This window comes from Atta colombica, unplaced genomic scaffold (assembly GCF_001594045.1).
Source record: "Atta colombica isolate Treedump-2 unplaced genomic scaffold, Acol1.0 scaffold121, whole genome shotgun sequence".
Lineage (NCBI taxonomy): Eukaryota > Metazoa > Arthropoda > Insecta > Hymenoptera > Formicidae > Atta > Atta colombica.
The window spans coordinates 1096714-1111561 of record NW_017259208.1 but is presented as its reverse complement, the minus strand read 5'-3'; the positions used below and the strand labels follow the sequence as shown (position 1 = coordinate 1111561).

General features: G+C 32.7%; 1 protein-coding gene across 1 annotated transcript in view; it reads left to right on the top strand.

The window, feature by feature from the left end:
• The first annotated feature begins 9744 nt into the window (after positions 1–9744).
• Positions 9745–14848, top strand: part of LOC108694674 (potassium voltage-gated channel protein Shaw) — an 11971-nt gene continuing 6867 nt past the window's right edge. The window contains exons 1-3 of the mRNA XM_018204303.1: positions 9745–10252; positions 13169–13547; positions 14570–14764. Coding sequence (XP_018059792.1) covers positions 13221–13547; positions 14570–14764 — 522 coding nt within the window. The 5' untranslated portion in view covers positions 9745–10252; positions 13169–13220. The remainder of the gene's footprint in view (positions 10253–13168; positions 13548–14569; positions 14765–14848) is intronic.

Below are 14848 nucleotides of genomic sequence, written 5' to 3'. Positions count from 1 at the left end.
ATGTATATATAAATTTATATATATAAATAGTTTTGAAGCATTCTCTATACACATGTATTTGTAGTTCTTTCACTGATACAGAGAGGTCGCACGTATGACAAATGCATATCTGTGTGTAAAATCGATGTAGATTTCATATGTACCGACAGATTTTAGATTACAAAAGGATATTAGCATTTTGATTTCGTAAAATATATCGAAATGTAAAAGCGAATATAAAGATGATATAATTTACATTATGTATAGATACATATTTTAATTATACAAATATATTTAAATTTTAGATTTGTTTGATAATGGAGAACAAATATCTTTTGTTTTTTTATTTAATAATTTTTTTATTTAATAAATGACATTACAATGCTTTTGAGGCTTTCACGAGTATTTCTGATATCTTTGAATAAATGATTATCGATAATAAGGACTGTCCAAGAAAAAACCTTCCCACACAAAAACTCACATATCCTCCAAACCACTTGACCGATTTTCAAAAGCAAACCCATTTTAGAAACGTCTTTACAATTAAAACTATATTTAAAAAATTCTAAAAACTACTTTTGACAAAAATTTTTAATTTTTTCTGGAATCCCCTCCATCATATTTTTTTATGGTGGTCTCGATCACTTCCTCGGATGCCCTCTTTCTTCGCTGTTTTTGGACTCTGAAAATCCTTTTTCCTTCCAGATCCTTCTTTACGGTTGATAGTCAAGTCTTCCTTGAAATGCCTAATGACTATTGACACTGTTTTCCTGCAAACTCTCGCCTCCCGCGCGATTTTGATAAAACTCCGGGTGTTCTTGAAAAATTTTGATTATGGATTTGCATGTTTCTACTTCACTTGCCATTTTGCAACTGAGAACAAAGTGATTACGAAACTAACTGTTTCAATCGTTTCTTACATTCATTGCAAAGCCTACTAAATTAAAAAATTATTTTTTTTTTTAAGTGGTTTGGAGGATATGTGAGTTTTTGTGTGGGAAGGTTTTTTCTTGGATAGTCCTTATATTGGAAGATCTTTTAAAAATGTATTTTGAAAACATTAGAGTTGACAAATTTTTTACTTTCCAGAATTTGTATCAACAGTTTGACTATATAACTTCTCATGTTATATCAATTATAAAAATTTTTTGGACTTCATAACTTAATTCTTACACTAAGGATCATTTTTTATTAATTAACGACGCAATGTGCAATTTATATTCCAATGTTTCTTCTTATGCTTGTGGCCTGTTGCCAATAACTTTGCTAAGTTGGAACTTTTGGCAATTAGAAGGAAATCGCTTGCACGGAGCTGTGCATGTAAAAAAAAAATCGATATTCCATTATTATATTTTATTTCACACTGAAAATGGCTCAAAGCGGAGTCATTCGTTTCTGAAGAATGTAATTATGTATTTTAATTTATAGGCAACATTATATTGTTTAATTTTCGCAAAAATAATTGCTTGATTTTTTGCAAAAATAACTTGATTCTTATAATCTTATTTTTATATTATTGTTTATTTATTAAATTGACATTGTATTATATTCTTGAATTATTTTTATCTTTAATTAATTATAATACAATGACATTTGGAGAAATTTCTGAAAGTTCGAAACGTTTTTAAAGTATTTAGTATCCTGTATTTCTATTTTTGTACATAAATACTTTATGTATATATTACTTTACTAATACTTTAGTATTATTACTAATACTTTATGTATATTAAAATTGACGTGGACATCCATGACAAATTTTAAATACATGCAAAAAGAGAGATAATGTAAATATTCATCAATATTTCTACCGTAAAATAAATGCTTTATCGAGTTGTAATTCTGTAATTCTACGGACATCTAATAATCAACATTGTTCTGTAGCGAATATTATATTGCAGATATTGTTCTCATGCGTACTTATAAAATAAATTCCCATTGCACATAAAATAAAAGAGATCTGTAAACTGTTTGATGCTGCGTTTTTTTATCTTTAACAGGATATCAAAGGGGCAAATTTCATCTATTACGTGACTCTGCATTTCTAGCTCAATAAACGGATTTGAGTGGCTAGCTGTACAAATAAACACGCGTGAATTTATAGAACAAGAAAACACATATGCGACGTAATTAATTTCTTTTTATCGAACTTGATTTCATGCTGTCGAATAGTCGTCAAAAGCTAGCTAGAAACAAAGCGTGTAACTATAAAATATTTTCTTGCCTTTCGATATTTCCTCTTTAAATTGTTGAAGAATCTTGCAAAAATTCGCACGGATAAAGTGAGTAAAAATAAAATTTATCGAATAGTGTTTAACAGTAATTATTTATTAATTAACAGAAAAGATCGACGTCAAATGCTACGCTTTATTTAGCTGCTCCTCGAAATTTTGCAAGGAGCGTTTCCTCTTCAAACAGATATCTTTTTCTGCATATTCTACGAGGAGACGTTATATAGGGTGAAAAAAAAATAAAAGACAGAAAATGGAACGATGAAGTGACATTAAATGTGGGTGGTGTTCGACACAAAAAACATATAAAGTGACGTTGAAGAAAATCCTAGCAACTAGATTGTCACGGTTAACCGATCGACGTTAACGAATTACGATCCGGTTAGATGAATACTTATACTTTTATAACAGACATTCAGATTTTTTTTGCCCAAGTGCTCAATTATCGCACAAGGAAACTGTATTATCTCGCGGACATATGCAGTCCACTCTTTAAAAAGAAACTGAAATTTTGGGATCACGTTGGATCAAGTTGATTCGATAATTTCGCTTCAAATAAATTGCATAATATCATTTAATCAATTGAAAATTATATATGTCATGAAAAATAATATGAGTAAAATAAGATACAGTATATTAATTCTATTAAATTATTTATATAATTAAAGATATCAAATCCAATAATTTTATGTCAATATTCTGTCAATTATCAAAGCAACTGTAATCATGCTTGCAATCTGTTACATCAACGATAGATTAATTTTAATATAAATATAATTTTTTCTTTCTTTTATTAAAATAACAAATTTTTAATTGGAGCATCAGTTTTCTAAAAAAATTAAACAAAAAATTCAAAAATAAAGAAAACATTGCTGTATTTTAAAATAAGATTATCTATATTTTCTTTTTATAAATTAAAAAGAATTTAAAAAAAAGAAAATTCAAACCTATATAAAAACTCTTTAAATAAAATATTCATTATACATTTAATTATTAAAATGTTTTTTATATATGTATTATATATAAAATGTTTTTATTATTATAAACTTTTATACATTTTATGTGATATGTTTAATATAGAAATTGACATAATTAATTTAAACAATTTGACATAATTAATTTATAAATGATTATATCATGGAATAATTTAATAATCTATTAATTAAGATGACTGTCTCTAGATAGAGCCGTATTATTCTCATATATAGCATCAAGATGTGTAAGTCACCCTGGCAATAAACTCGATGTTGAGGATGAAAAGCTCAGCGACGAAGAAATCACTCGGGTTTTCGATTTCGAGGACTAGTATCGTAAAGGGACTTTAACGAGAGGGCAAAGATTACAGTTTCGCATTTGAGGGTTCTTTTCGATGAACCGTACTCTTCAGCAGAAGCCAAACGTATAGCCTGTGTATCGATATTTTTCATCCATCTGTATTCCGTTTCTGCGTAAAGAATCACGCGCTAGTGGAATTATCAAGAGATAAACACGACTACGTACGAAAAATTTAAGAAAAGTTTTTTATAAATCTTACTCAAACCATCATTTTCACTGAACGTTTTTTTTTTCCTAGCTTATAATGCTTGATTCACTCTGGAAACACTCCTCTGCTTTGGTCTTATTATATTTACTTCTATAATATTTAATTATCATCTTTAATTGCATTTTGCTGAATATTTGAGATTTGTCTGTATGCGCGCAAGATAATGTATGTATACATTCAAGGGAATCTCTGGAAGTATTAAATTCTTATTTTAATGAAATTTTGTATATATACAAGTAAATAGAAAAGTTCGTAAATAGAAAAATTTATTTAAGTAGAAAATATTAATTACGGCTAAATAAATAAATTATTTTAAAGGTGAAGTCATATCCTTTAAAGCAATTTTCAACTGTTTTTGTTATATTTCAAAATATATTTAAAATATATTTAAAAAAGTGTTTTATGAAAGTTTTATAATAAAATTGTCTTTATTTATCTATAATGATATTGTTGATAAATTGATTAATATTAATAATACTTTCCAAAATAATTTTAAAAATATGTATTTTAAAAAGAAATTATTTTTTTTAATATTGGCGGAGACAAATAGAAATAATTTTATCATAAAACTATAATTATATAATACAATTTCTTAATGTGATGAACAATTTTTGAAATATAATGAAAAAAATTGAAATTTGCTTTATTGCTATTTTGTATATATACAAAGTCATTAAGTTAAATCAAAATTTAACATTTTGAGAAGTTCTCTTGTCAGTGAAAAACATAGTGATAGGAACTACATAAAATATATACATTTATAGAAAAAGACATAGTAGAGATGTAATTAGAAAACACAGTATAATTATTGTAAATGGTTAAATAAACTATTTTATAATTATTGTAACTTATAAATTGTTTATTCAAAAATATATATATTGTTTATTCAAAAAAAAATATATATATATATTGCATTAACTCTATTATAACGTAACACTTGCATAGTTATCATCTATATAGTTGCTATAACTATGTCTTTTTCTTTGAGTATATATATTTTATTCTCTGAGTATCATATATATTTGGCCTAAATATTTTATTATAACGCTAATTCGTTCTAATTTATAATCAATTAACCGAGTTATCGTTGACCGTGTTAACATAATAAGCACTATGAAACTTAATTGCAAGTAAGTCCTAGCCCGAAGCGCTTTATCATGTCATCGTTATCGGTCAATGTAATCGATCTAATAGTAACGATGAGCTTCTATAGAGAGTGTCTAACAAAACCAAACTTTTATCTAGAATTCCTGTCAATAGCGCTTGCTCTATTCAAGTTGACGAGGCACTTGTCCAGATTTGGAATCCTTATATCCACACCTTTAAGGCGTCCGCCAAAGAGTTGGCTTTACTAATCTTCTTCCTCATATTAGGAATCCTACTTTTTGTCAGTTCATGTTCTACGTTGAACGCTCGCAAGTACATTTCAACTTTTGGTTTTAAGAGAGCTAGAGCTAAATATTTTAAGGGCACAGTTCCAGGTGCGGTTTAAATAAAACGGAAATAGAACTTTTACAGCAGAATCTGCTGAAAGTTTAGTTTTCTGTAAAAAAAAAAAACTTTTAAAATCTAGTTTTGATTTCAACTTTTCTTTCTGTATAATTATATAAATATATAAATATATATTAGCTTTAAAGATAAAGTTAAATAAATTTAAGAAAATTTTTACTAGACTATTGTTGTCTCTGATCTTTAAGAATAAGGATTAAATATATTATTCTCGCAAAATTTGTGAGATATCAAAGCTATGTCCTGGCTTTTCATGCTGTAACACTGCAGGAAATTCCCAACAACAAATTCTGACAGTACACTGCGAGGTTTATGATGAGTCTTATTTACGATAACTACTGTAGATTACGGCGACATGACACCAAAAACTTTTCCCAACATGTTTATCAACAAACTGTGTTCTCGTCAGTGTCTTGACCATCTCTCTTCTAATTCCGGTATCGTCAGCAACTTTTCCACACGTTTTATTCGCACACATATTATATTGTCTATCCAATTACGATAAAATCGAAATTAATTTTATATAAAAATTGAAGATAAATGTTGAAACATGTCGTTTTTTCCAAAATGAAAAAGGTCGCTATATCAGAAGTATGTTGACACTACAGTGGATCACCAACTTCTATCGAGTTTAATTTCTGAATAAATTAATAATAAAAAACTTAACATCTCGATCAATCACCACTTGATTGAAAAAATGCATTATGATTACAGGTATTAATCCGATGAGAGAATTACATATTTGTTATACATAAATCATTTCTAAAATATAACTATAAAATAACTTGCAAATATCATTTCATATTCATATAATTTGATCTATCGTTTCTTATGATCAAGATATTTAAATTAAATTAAACAGAGAGAAGCCTCACTCAAAATGGAAATATATCCAATCAATTTGAAATGCATCTTCGGGGATTTGAGAACAATGTCACTTGTACCTGCTTGCACAGCTATTTATAATACTTTTGTAATGATGCCAGAAAACAATTAAAATATCTAATAAAAAAATAAGAAAATAGAAACGTTTTATTATTCAATTACGTAGAAGTGATAAGTTATTCGTTAAATATATTAGATGTGAAATAAAAAAATATCCGTATAAAATTTATAATCAAAGAATAATAACAAAATCATCTTCTTCCATTTGAAAATAAAATCTTATCAATTATCAATTCCGGATAATTATATATCTGTCCATATAATTTATTTATTAAACAATTAATTCTTTTATTCTTTAATAACTTAATTTTTTTAAGGTGATTTTGATCAAACTACAAAATTAATTTAATCAACACTTTAATATGAATAAAATTACTAAATTATAATTATGTAATAGAATTATGTTTAATCTATCGAAAAAAGATTAAGAACAACGATAACTATCTTAAATATTTCCTTAAACGATTCCACTGATCGACTTAACTATTTAATTAAATTAATCAGAGTCTGGTCGAAGTCACTTAATAAAGAAAATATCAGAAAAAAAGTTTATAAACTTCGACACCGAGTTTGAGAAAGTTCAAAACGGACAAAAGAGGATGACGTCTCGAATATGATCGGTATTATCTTCAGGTTATCGAACATTAATCTTCTTCTCTCGCAGCTAATAGGTAAGTATCAGAGTTGTTTTCACGACATAAATTTGATATACAACTTGGGAGTAAGGCTGCCACTGAAGAGGCAACAGCGCGCAAGCGTAAGCCATCGACCGGTGGAGAAATTCGCTTGAGAGTAGCGACGACCCCACTCGAGAGCAACCCACTCAGCACAACCTCGAGCTATATCTTGTAACCCGCACGTGAGACATGACGCGTAAACGCGGCACTTTGTGTACATACGCAAGTATTGTATTCTTACTTCATAACGAGTACTTACACATCTTTCTACTTTTCCGACAATTTGTCAATATAAGTCATTGTGGCAGGCAAATCTGATTTTTCAAAAAGACTGTTTATCATTGGTTAGTTAATGATCGTTCATTTACTATTATTTGTTAAATTAATTCACATAAATTTCAAAGTGTGTAAAGATAGAAAAAAGAATAATGTTTTATACACAAGTTTTACATTTTTTGAGAATATTTTAATTAGAGAAAAATAGGAATCTATATAATTTTAATATTAATTTAAAGGTCTTTATGATATAATTTCCATATTCTGTCGACTTTGTTTACAATGTTGATTTTTCAAGAAAATGATGATACTTAGGTTTCTTATTGATTCTGAATATTCACCTCAAGAATTTATTTGACTATAAATATAAATGTGATAAATATTTAATATATAAAATGTAAAAAACACAAAATATACAAAATATGTAATTTAAACATTTTTGCATATATTTTTTTCAAAAGTTTACATACGTCATTGCTGTAGAATTGATTATTTCCTCGAGTATTTTTTATGAAATTGTAACTCGAAACTTTAAAAAGTAATACAATATTTGCAACCGCGAAATATATCAATTACTTTTCATGTTTTATTTAAAAAAAAACAGTTTTGTAGTGTAGTTCTCTCTTTAGGATTTAAAATAAATTGCATATATGAGCTTCCGCGATTAGTGTGTACATAATATTTATAAGGCGATAAGATATAATTCGCAAAAAATTAGAATATATTGCAAATTAATTGCTTTTGTAATTCATTTTGTAATTGATTGATAAGTACATACCAATTGCTTGCAAATTATATTTTATCGCCATATAAATATATAATTTACAAACACCTGTGAAGGTTCATATAGATACTTTACTTATATTTATTTTATTTTAATATTTTATTTATAAAAAAAGATAATAAAACAATAAAGATATCTGATTTTAATTTTCTCAGTATCGCTTGATTTATGATACAACGATGGGAATAAATGAAGAGAATTGACAAATACTTTCTATTATTCTAGAACAGTTTGAACAGAAAGGTAAGAAACAAGTGGCTTGTTCTTAAGTTAATGAAATGTGTGAGTAATATGTGATCATTTTTATTATAAATTAAAGAAAATCAATCAATATATTCTTACTATTGATACCTATAGTCTTCCTTTTACACACTTTTATCGCGCGATGTGTAATAGAAATGGAAAAAAGGGAAAGAAAGGGAACAGAAGAGAAGAAAAGAAGAAGAATAGGAAGCAATGAGACAGACGTTTTATGAGCTATAAAAAGCATAGAACGACAGGGGTAATTCCGATCTTTCCCATGGGTTTTGATCGTCTCACAGCGAAAAATCGCAATTTGGTAGAAAGTTAATTCGAAAGGGCAGAAGAAGATAATCGCATGACCTAAAAAGAGAATATCTATGTAATCGACTTAATTCTCATCAAATTTGGAATTAAGTAAAGCGAGAACTTTGAATCGCACGATTTTAATCGAACATAAGATCTTGGGAAAACAGACGGTTAATTTCAAATAGACATATTAAATCGTCATATTAAATCATATAAGAGGATTGATATAAAAGGATAATCATGAATTTCACAGGCAAACTTTAATAGTATCTGCAATCCAATAATATCGATTTTTTTTAATTTTATATATGGGAGACTTATATATCTATACCGCACACACTGCTTAATGAATATTTAATGAAATATCTATTGGATACCCAATCTTTTATTCACATTTGCGGATATTAATTAAATATTGACATTTATTATTATTAAAAAAATATTTTGTATAAAGATAAGACAATTTTTCGTGCAAGAATATATGGAAATTATTTTAAAAAATTCTTTATTTTCTTTATTTTAACAAAGTTTTGTTTTCGAATATTATTATTCTTCATTGAAGAAATTTTAAATAAGTGAAATATTATAAATCATATTGTGCTATTACTTCTTAATTCTGTAGTTTTAATTAATCATTTCATTATTTAATTAATTTATCGATCACATATTCCATTAAATATCGATTTATTAAATATCGATTTATATTACTAAATAATAAGAAGAAAGGTTGCAACGTCATCAAAGAAATAATAGCACTATAGTTAAAAAGTCATCAATAGTCATCAATAAGTTTAAGATCAAAAAGAATCACGAATTTTTCATAAAATACTATACATATATACAAAACTTTTACATTATTTTAATATTTCAACGCTTTGAATAACTCACATTTTGTCCGTATATTGTGCAATGCACTATTATAAGATGCAAATCGTAAATAGCATTTGAATTTTTTTTTTAGATGATCACGATCGGGGAACGCATTTGTCGAATGCGAAATCCTAGAAGACGGCCAGCTTGACAACTACGAAGATAACTTTAAGTCATCGCCTCGGTCACCAACTCGGTCGAACTCGAGGGCCACTTGGATGTGATCTCGTCGCGATATAACGCGTATGAAACGGATGCGCGCGCTCAACCTCCGCACGCCGTCGCGACGCCAGCCCCCACCTCGGTGACGACGCCGCCGCTGCCGTCCTTCGTCGGAGACGATGTCGCTTTTCGTTCGCGATTTCAGTTCTGTACGCGCGACGAGCCGCAGCCGAGCCATCCTCGAGGAAGGTCCTCGTCACATCCGCTTGTCGGTCGGTCACGGGGACGACGCGAACCGGCGATGATGACAGGCCGTCTATGACGGCATTGGATGACATCACGATGATGAAGGCCCGACCATTCCGCCGATGATCCATTCGCGAACACGGCGACGGGGAAAACGCCCTCTGCCTTCACGGCGCGTTCCCTGCCTGACCTGACCTTTCGCTGGAGAGACAGAAAGAGAGAGAGAGAGAGAGAGAGAAAGTTGAGGGTGGGAGAGAGTACGAGAGGAGTCGAGCGAGAGGACTCGTGCTCGTGCGAACGCAGGACGTAGCACGCAGGACAACATAGTGCCTATTGTGCGAGACCGTCTGTCACCTACGGTATACCTTCGCGGAGCACCATCGCCATCGTCGCAGCTCGGCGACATGGAGAATACGGGGAATCGGAGCAGTGCCGTCGAGATGTCGCGGAAGATCTCCGAGACATGAAGAGAGCGCGACCGAGGGTGGGTATTTTGTCAGTTCCAAGGAGGAGACATTTCAGGAGAATCTCGACATCGAGGGAATCGAGGGAAAGAAACCCTTGCGTGTCCGAGTGGAAACGTGTCGATCACGAGGGTATCCCTTTAGGATGCCCTTCCTTTGAAAGGGGAAGGAAACATGAATACGCACCAACCCCATGAGTGTTCAGAATGCATTTAAGTTCTTAGGGACTGAGTCCTTGTGAATTATCTTGTTAAACCGATAATGCGTTCATCCTGCTGCGAGTTGCAAGTTATTCTCCTGTTCGGCGCGATCCGATCACGTCACTATTGGGCGCTCATTGAACCAGTCGATTCCATCTGACCTACTCCAGTATTTCCAACATTCGTTCAATCTGACGTCTTCTCATTGATTTCTCGGATCGCCAGTTTCTCTTTCGATCGGTCGCAGCATCGTCAACCGGCACGATTGTTCGACAATTTCATCGAGTGACCGAGTATAACCGCAAGTCGGTTGGTACTCATGAGATCCCGCATATCTCATCCCGCGCATTGAAGTATAATTCGCCAGAAGGGAAACCGAAAACGGAGCCGCGGGTGGTAATGTCGAGCAACATACAGGGCGCAATATCGGCCTTTCGTGCACGCAGACTATCGATTCTCGCGCGACAAGGGGCTGGCCGACGCCGCCTGACGCCGCCACCGCCACCGTCACCGTCATCATCCTTCCTGACGCTAATTTGTAGCTCGAATACATGGACAAACGCTTCGTTAGGCTCGCCTGCGTAAAAAGGGAAAAACGCGCCCTCGAGTTCATCTCACGGTCGATCATCCGAAATGCCGCTCTCGCTCGTGCACGTGCGAAAATATGTACAGATGACGTCACGGGAATGCGCCCCGACGGCCCGACCTCGAAGATTCGATCGGATTTCGACGTTGCTAGACGTTTCCCGCTGCGACCGCCACCGTCACCGCTATCTGCCGGTGGTTGGCGATCAGAGTTGATTTAGAAATTGCGTCCATGCGCGTTAATTCGAGGACTCAGGCACGTCGACCTCGGCATCACTTGATAATGGCATACCGGAGTCCGACGTGTATCTTTGTATCTGGCAGGTGATTCACTTAACGTGACGCATCCCGAGCGCGTGATTTGATAATCGGACAGCTCGACTCTCGTCAGGGACAGTCACGAGCCACATTGTTACCCTTTATAACCGTTGCACAGTCGGCATACAAAGCGACAACGGGATTGAAAAACCGATACACCTGTCCCTTTGATTTCACGCGATGCCTTCTTTATACAGTTCTGCTTTTTTTACGCGATATAAAAGATTATACGGGTAGAATACGGATCACTTCGTGAACGCTTTTCAAACTTGACTATTTTGGATCGCCGCGGAATCTAAATGTATATCAAAAGGAATACGCTGCTTAAATTGAGAGAAAAGGGGGGGGGTGGGGATTCTAATATAATTTTATTAATTTCTTCCTCTATAAATAATAATTCTTCCTTTAATATAGTTCATTTTTAATAACATGTTTAAAACTTCGCTTTATAATTAAAATATAATTTTGGTTGTTATAAAATCTAAAAATTTGTCCTTAATTGACAATTATTAACTAACGCATTGTTTTTTTTTAATTATGCGCTAGAGAATGATGTAAAAATAATGTTTACTTTTCCTCTCAGATTGGATTTAGAAATGAAAACAATTTTGTTAAACTGAAATATTATTACATGTTCGGCGAGTTCGATGCAGAGGTACACATAATTGGTATGCAGATGTATTGATGTCAAGGGAAGGTTACTTAAAAATGTTCTGGCCGAGAGACGCTCTACATATAAATAACGTACAAACTTAACAAAAAGTAATTGGTCCGGTAATCTGATAAACGCGAACATATTTCACATGAGTAAGAAGTGATTATGATACGTGAAGTATTTAAATGTTTTAACAATTTGTATTAAAAATTTTTTTAATTCTTTTATAATTCTTTGTGATATTTTATTTGATCTCGTATATTTTAATCGTAACTGCGTAATTTTTTTTTGTTCCATAACGGTTGCTTTAACATACTATGTCCTTGGCAAGAATTATTTTTCTCACAGCGCTGTATCGTGAACACAGTGAAATGAAAAAGTTGAATGAATACATTCCTTCCAGAGATACGGGACTTAAAGAACCGGAGCAATTCTAACGCTGGTATTTGTAAAGCATATTCCTAAATGTAGAAATTTTTAATGAAATGTTAAATGTCATAATTATCATGACAGTAATGTTAAATAGAGAGTAGCTCTCACATTCCGTTTTGCGTCAGTCTTTGAAACGTAGGATTTGAAGTAGCAATGACACTATTGTGACATTTTCCATCGGCTACGTCGTATAATTCAAATGAGATTATATGGAGCAAAGCAATCGGTCAGTAAAACCGGGATGATATATTACGATAAAATCATTACGCGTAGAAATGCTTCGCTTGATCCTTTTAGGCACTATTCGCACACATGAATGAATGTGATATTTTAACATGACGGAATAAGATCATAAATTGTACGTTTTACATTTGAAACTAAGCTGCACGGTCGGATTTATTGCATAAATTCGTGTAAAATATTAATGAATTATTTGCATTTCAATAAAACAGAAACGCGGATAGTTTGCGCTTAATAAATAAAACTCTTTTATTAAATGTTCACGTTTTTATGTTACAAATTATATTACATGATTCACGTAAGATTTAAATTAAGATCGATCGGTTCAAAGTTAATTTCTACTCAAATAAGTTAATTTTCAGTTTACAAAGATATAAATTGTATCAACCTTGATTGAGCTTTAGGAAGGTTAATCGGATAAAATCAATATAAGGTTTACGCGATGGGGAAACGACGGTTTTCCATCTAATTTTAGATGACGCGATGGAAGCGCTAATTGTTTGCAGATCGCATGGGTTTCTTTAAGTCGGGGCCGGCGGTAGCAGAGCCGTGATCAAAATGAACTTGATAAATATGGACGCGGAGAACCGCGTGGTTCTGAACGTGGGCGGAATCCGGCACGAGACGTACAAGGCAACCCTGAAGAAGATCCCGGCGACGAGGCTCTCGAGACTGACCGAGGCTCTCGCCAATTATGACCCGATCCTCAACGAGTACTTCTTTGACAGACACCCGGGTGTCTTCGCCCAGGTACTCAACTACTATCGCACCGGGAAGCTGCACTACCCCACGGATGTATGCGGCCCGCTTTTTGAGGAAGAACTCGATTTCTGGGGTCTTGACTCGAATCAAGTCGAGCCTTGCTGTTGGATGACCTATACGCAGGTATATCGTGAATAACGTCTGATTGTCGTGCACGTGTCTAATCACGCCTAAGCGTGGCTGCACGCAAAATCAGCGAAACAGACGCGTAAATTTATTATGTGATGTACAGTACGGTATATAGATGTAGAGATTAAAGTAAACAGGATACACAAAGCTAAGCAGATAGGCGGTAAACTTTTCCAACATATTTAACAGATTAAAATGACGAATAGAAATAGGCTTATATGTAGATATAATATAATTTCTTTGACTCGAAATAATATATCAAATGGAGAAGTTTGTCAGTGATTTATCATATTGTCTGAAAGTACTGTACGTCTTTTATTATCATGCTCACAAATGTGCCAGATTTTAATGCATGATATTAATATCTTTCACCAAAGTGCCTTTAGTTATTACTTTTTTATTTTTTAATGGCAATTAATTTTAATTTATTTCTAGAATCTGCTTAGTAAAAAGTGTGAGACATCTTACATGATATATTTTATACATGAATTAATTTCAATAGGAGGCCATAAGCTCTATATTAGAGCTTTGTTCATTTGTTTGATAATATTTCTAAGATGAAAATGATAAATAACTAATAAAAAACAAAAGATAGGTAAATATTAAGTATTAATGAAAGAACCCATCTTTTTCTATGCATTTTTTTCTGTTATCATCTTAGAGTTTGATAAAAAATGAGGTAATTCGTGATCCAATAGTACATGGTCTAAGAGGATACTGTTAGCAAATAGAATCTGAGAACTAGTTTGGATAGAGCGATGTGGGATAGACTCAAGTAAGCGTATGTGCAATATCGGATAAATCCGCCGGTAAGGCTGATCAAAGCCGAGCAAATATCTTTATCACTCACGCGAGGAAGCACACAACGGCTCGCGTATGCTTTTCACGCGCGCTTTATCTGTCCCAAGGCAAAGCACGAAAGAAAGCACACTCGAGAAAGAGTTTCGCAGGTACGAATAACAATCGTTGTTGCATCTGTCTCTCTTCCCATCCCCTTCGCCTCGACGCCCTTGCAGCACCGGGATACGCAGGAAACGCTGACGGTCCTCGACAGGTTGGACCTCGACACCGAGAGGCCCACCGAGGAGGAACTGGCCAGGAAATTCGGTTTTGAGGAAGCATACTACGAGGGAAGTCTCACGTGGTGGCAGAAGCTCAAACCTCAGATGTGGTCACTTTTCGATGAACCTTATTCCTCCGTCGCAGCTAAGGTAAGATTTGAATTTAATATATTACCATTAGGCAAATAATTATAATACTAATTAAAATATTAATTTGTGCGAAATTAAATTTTT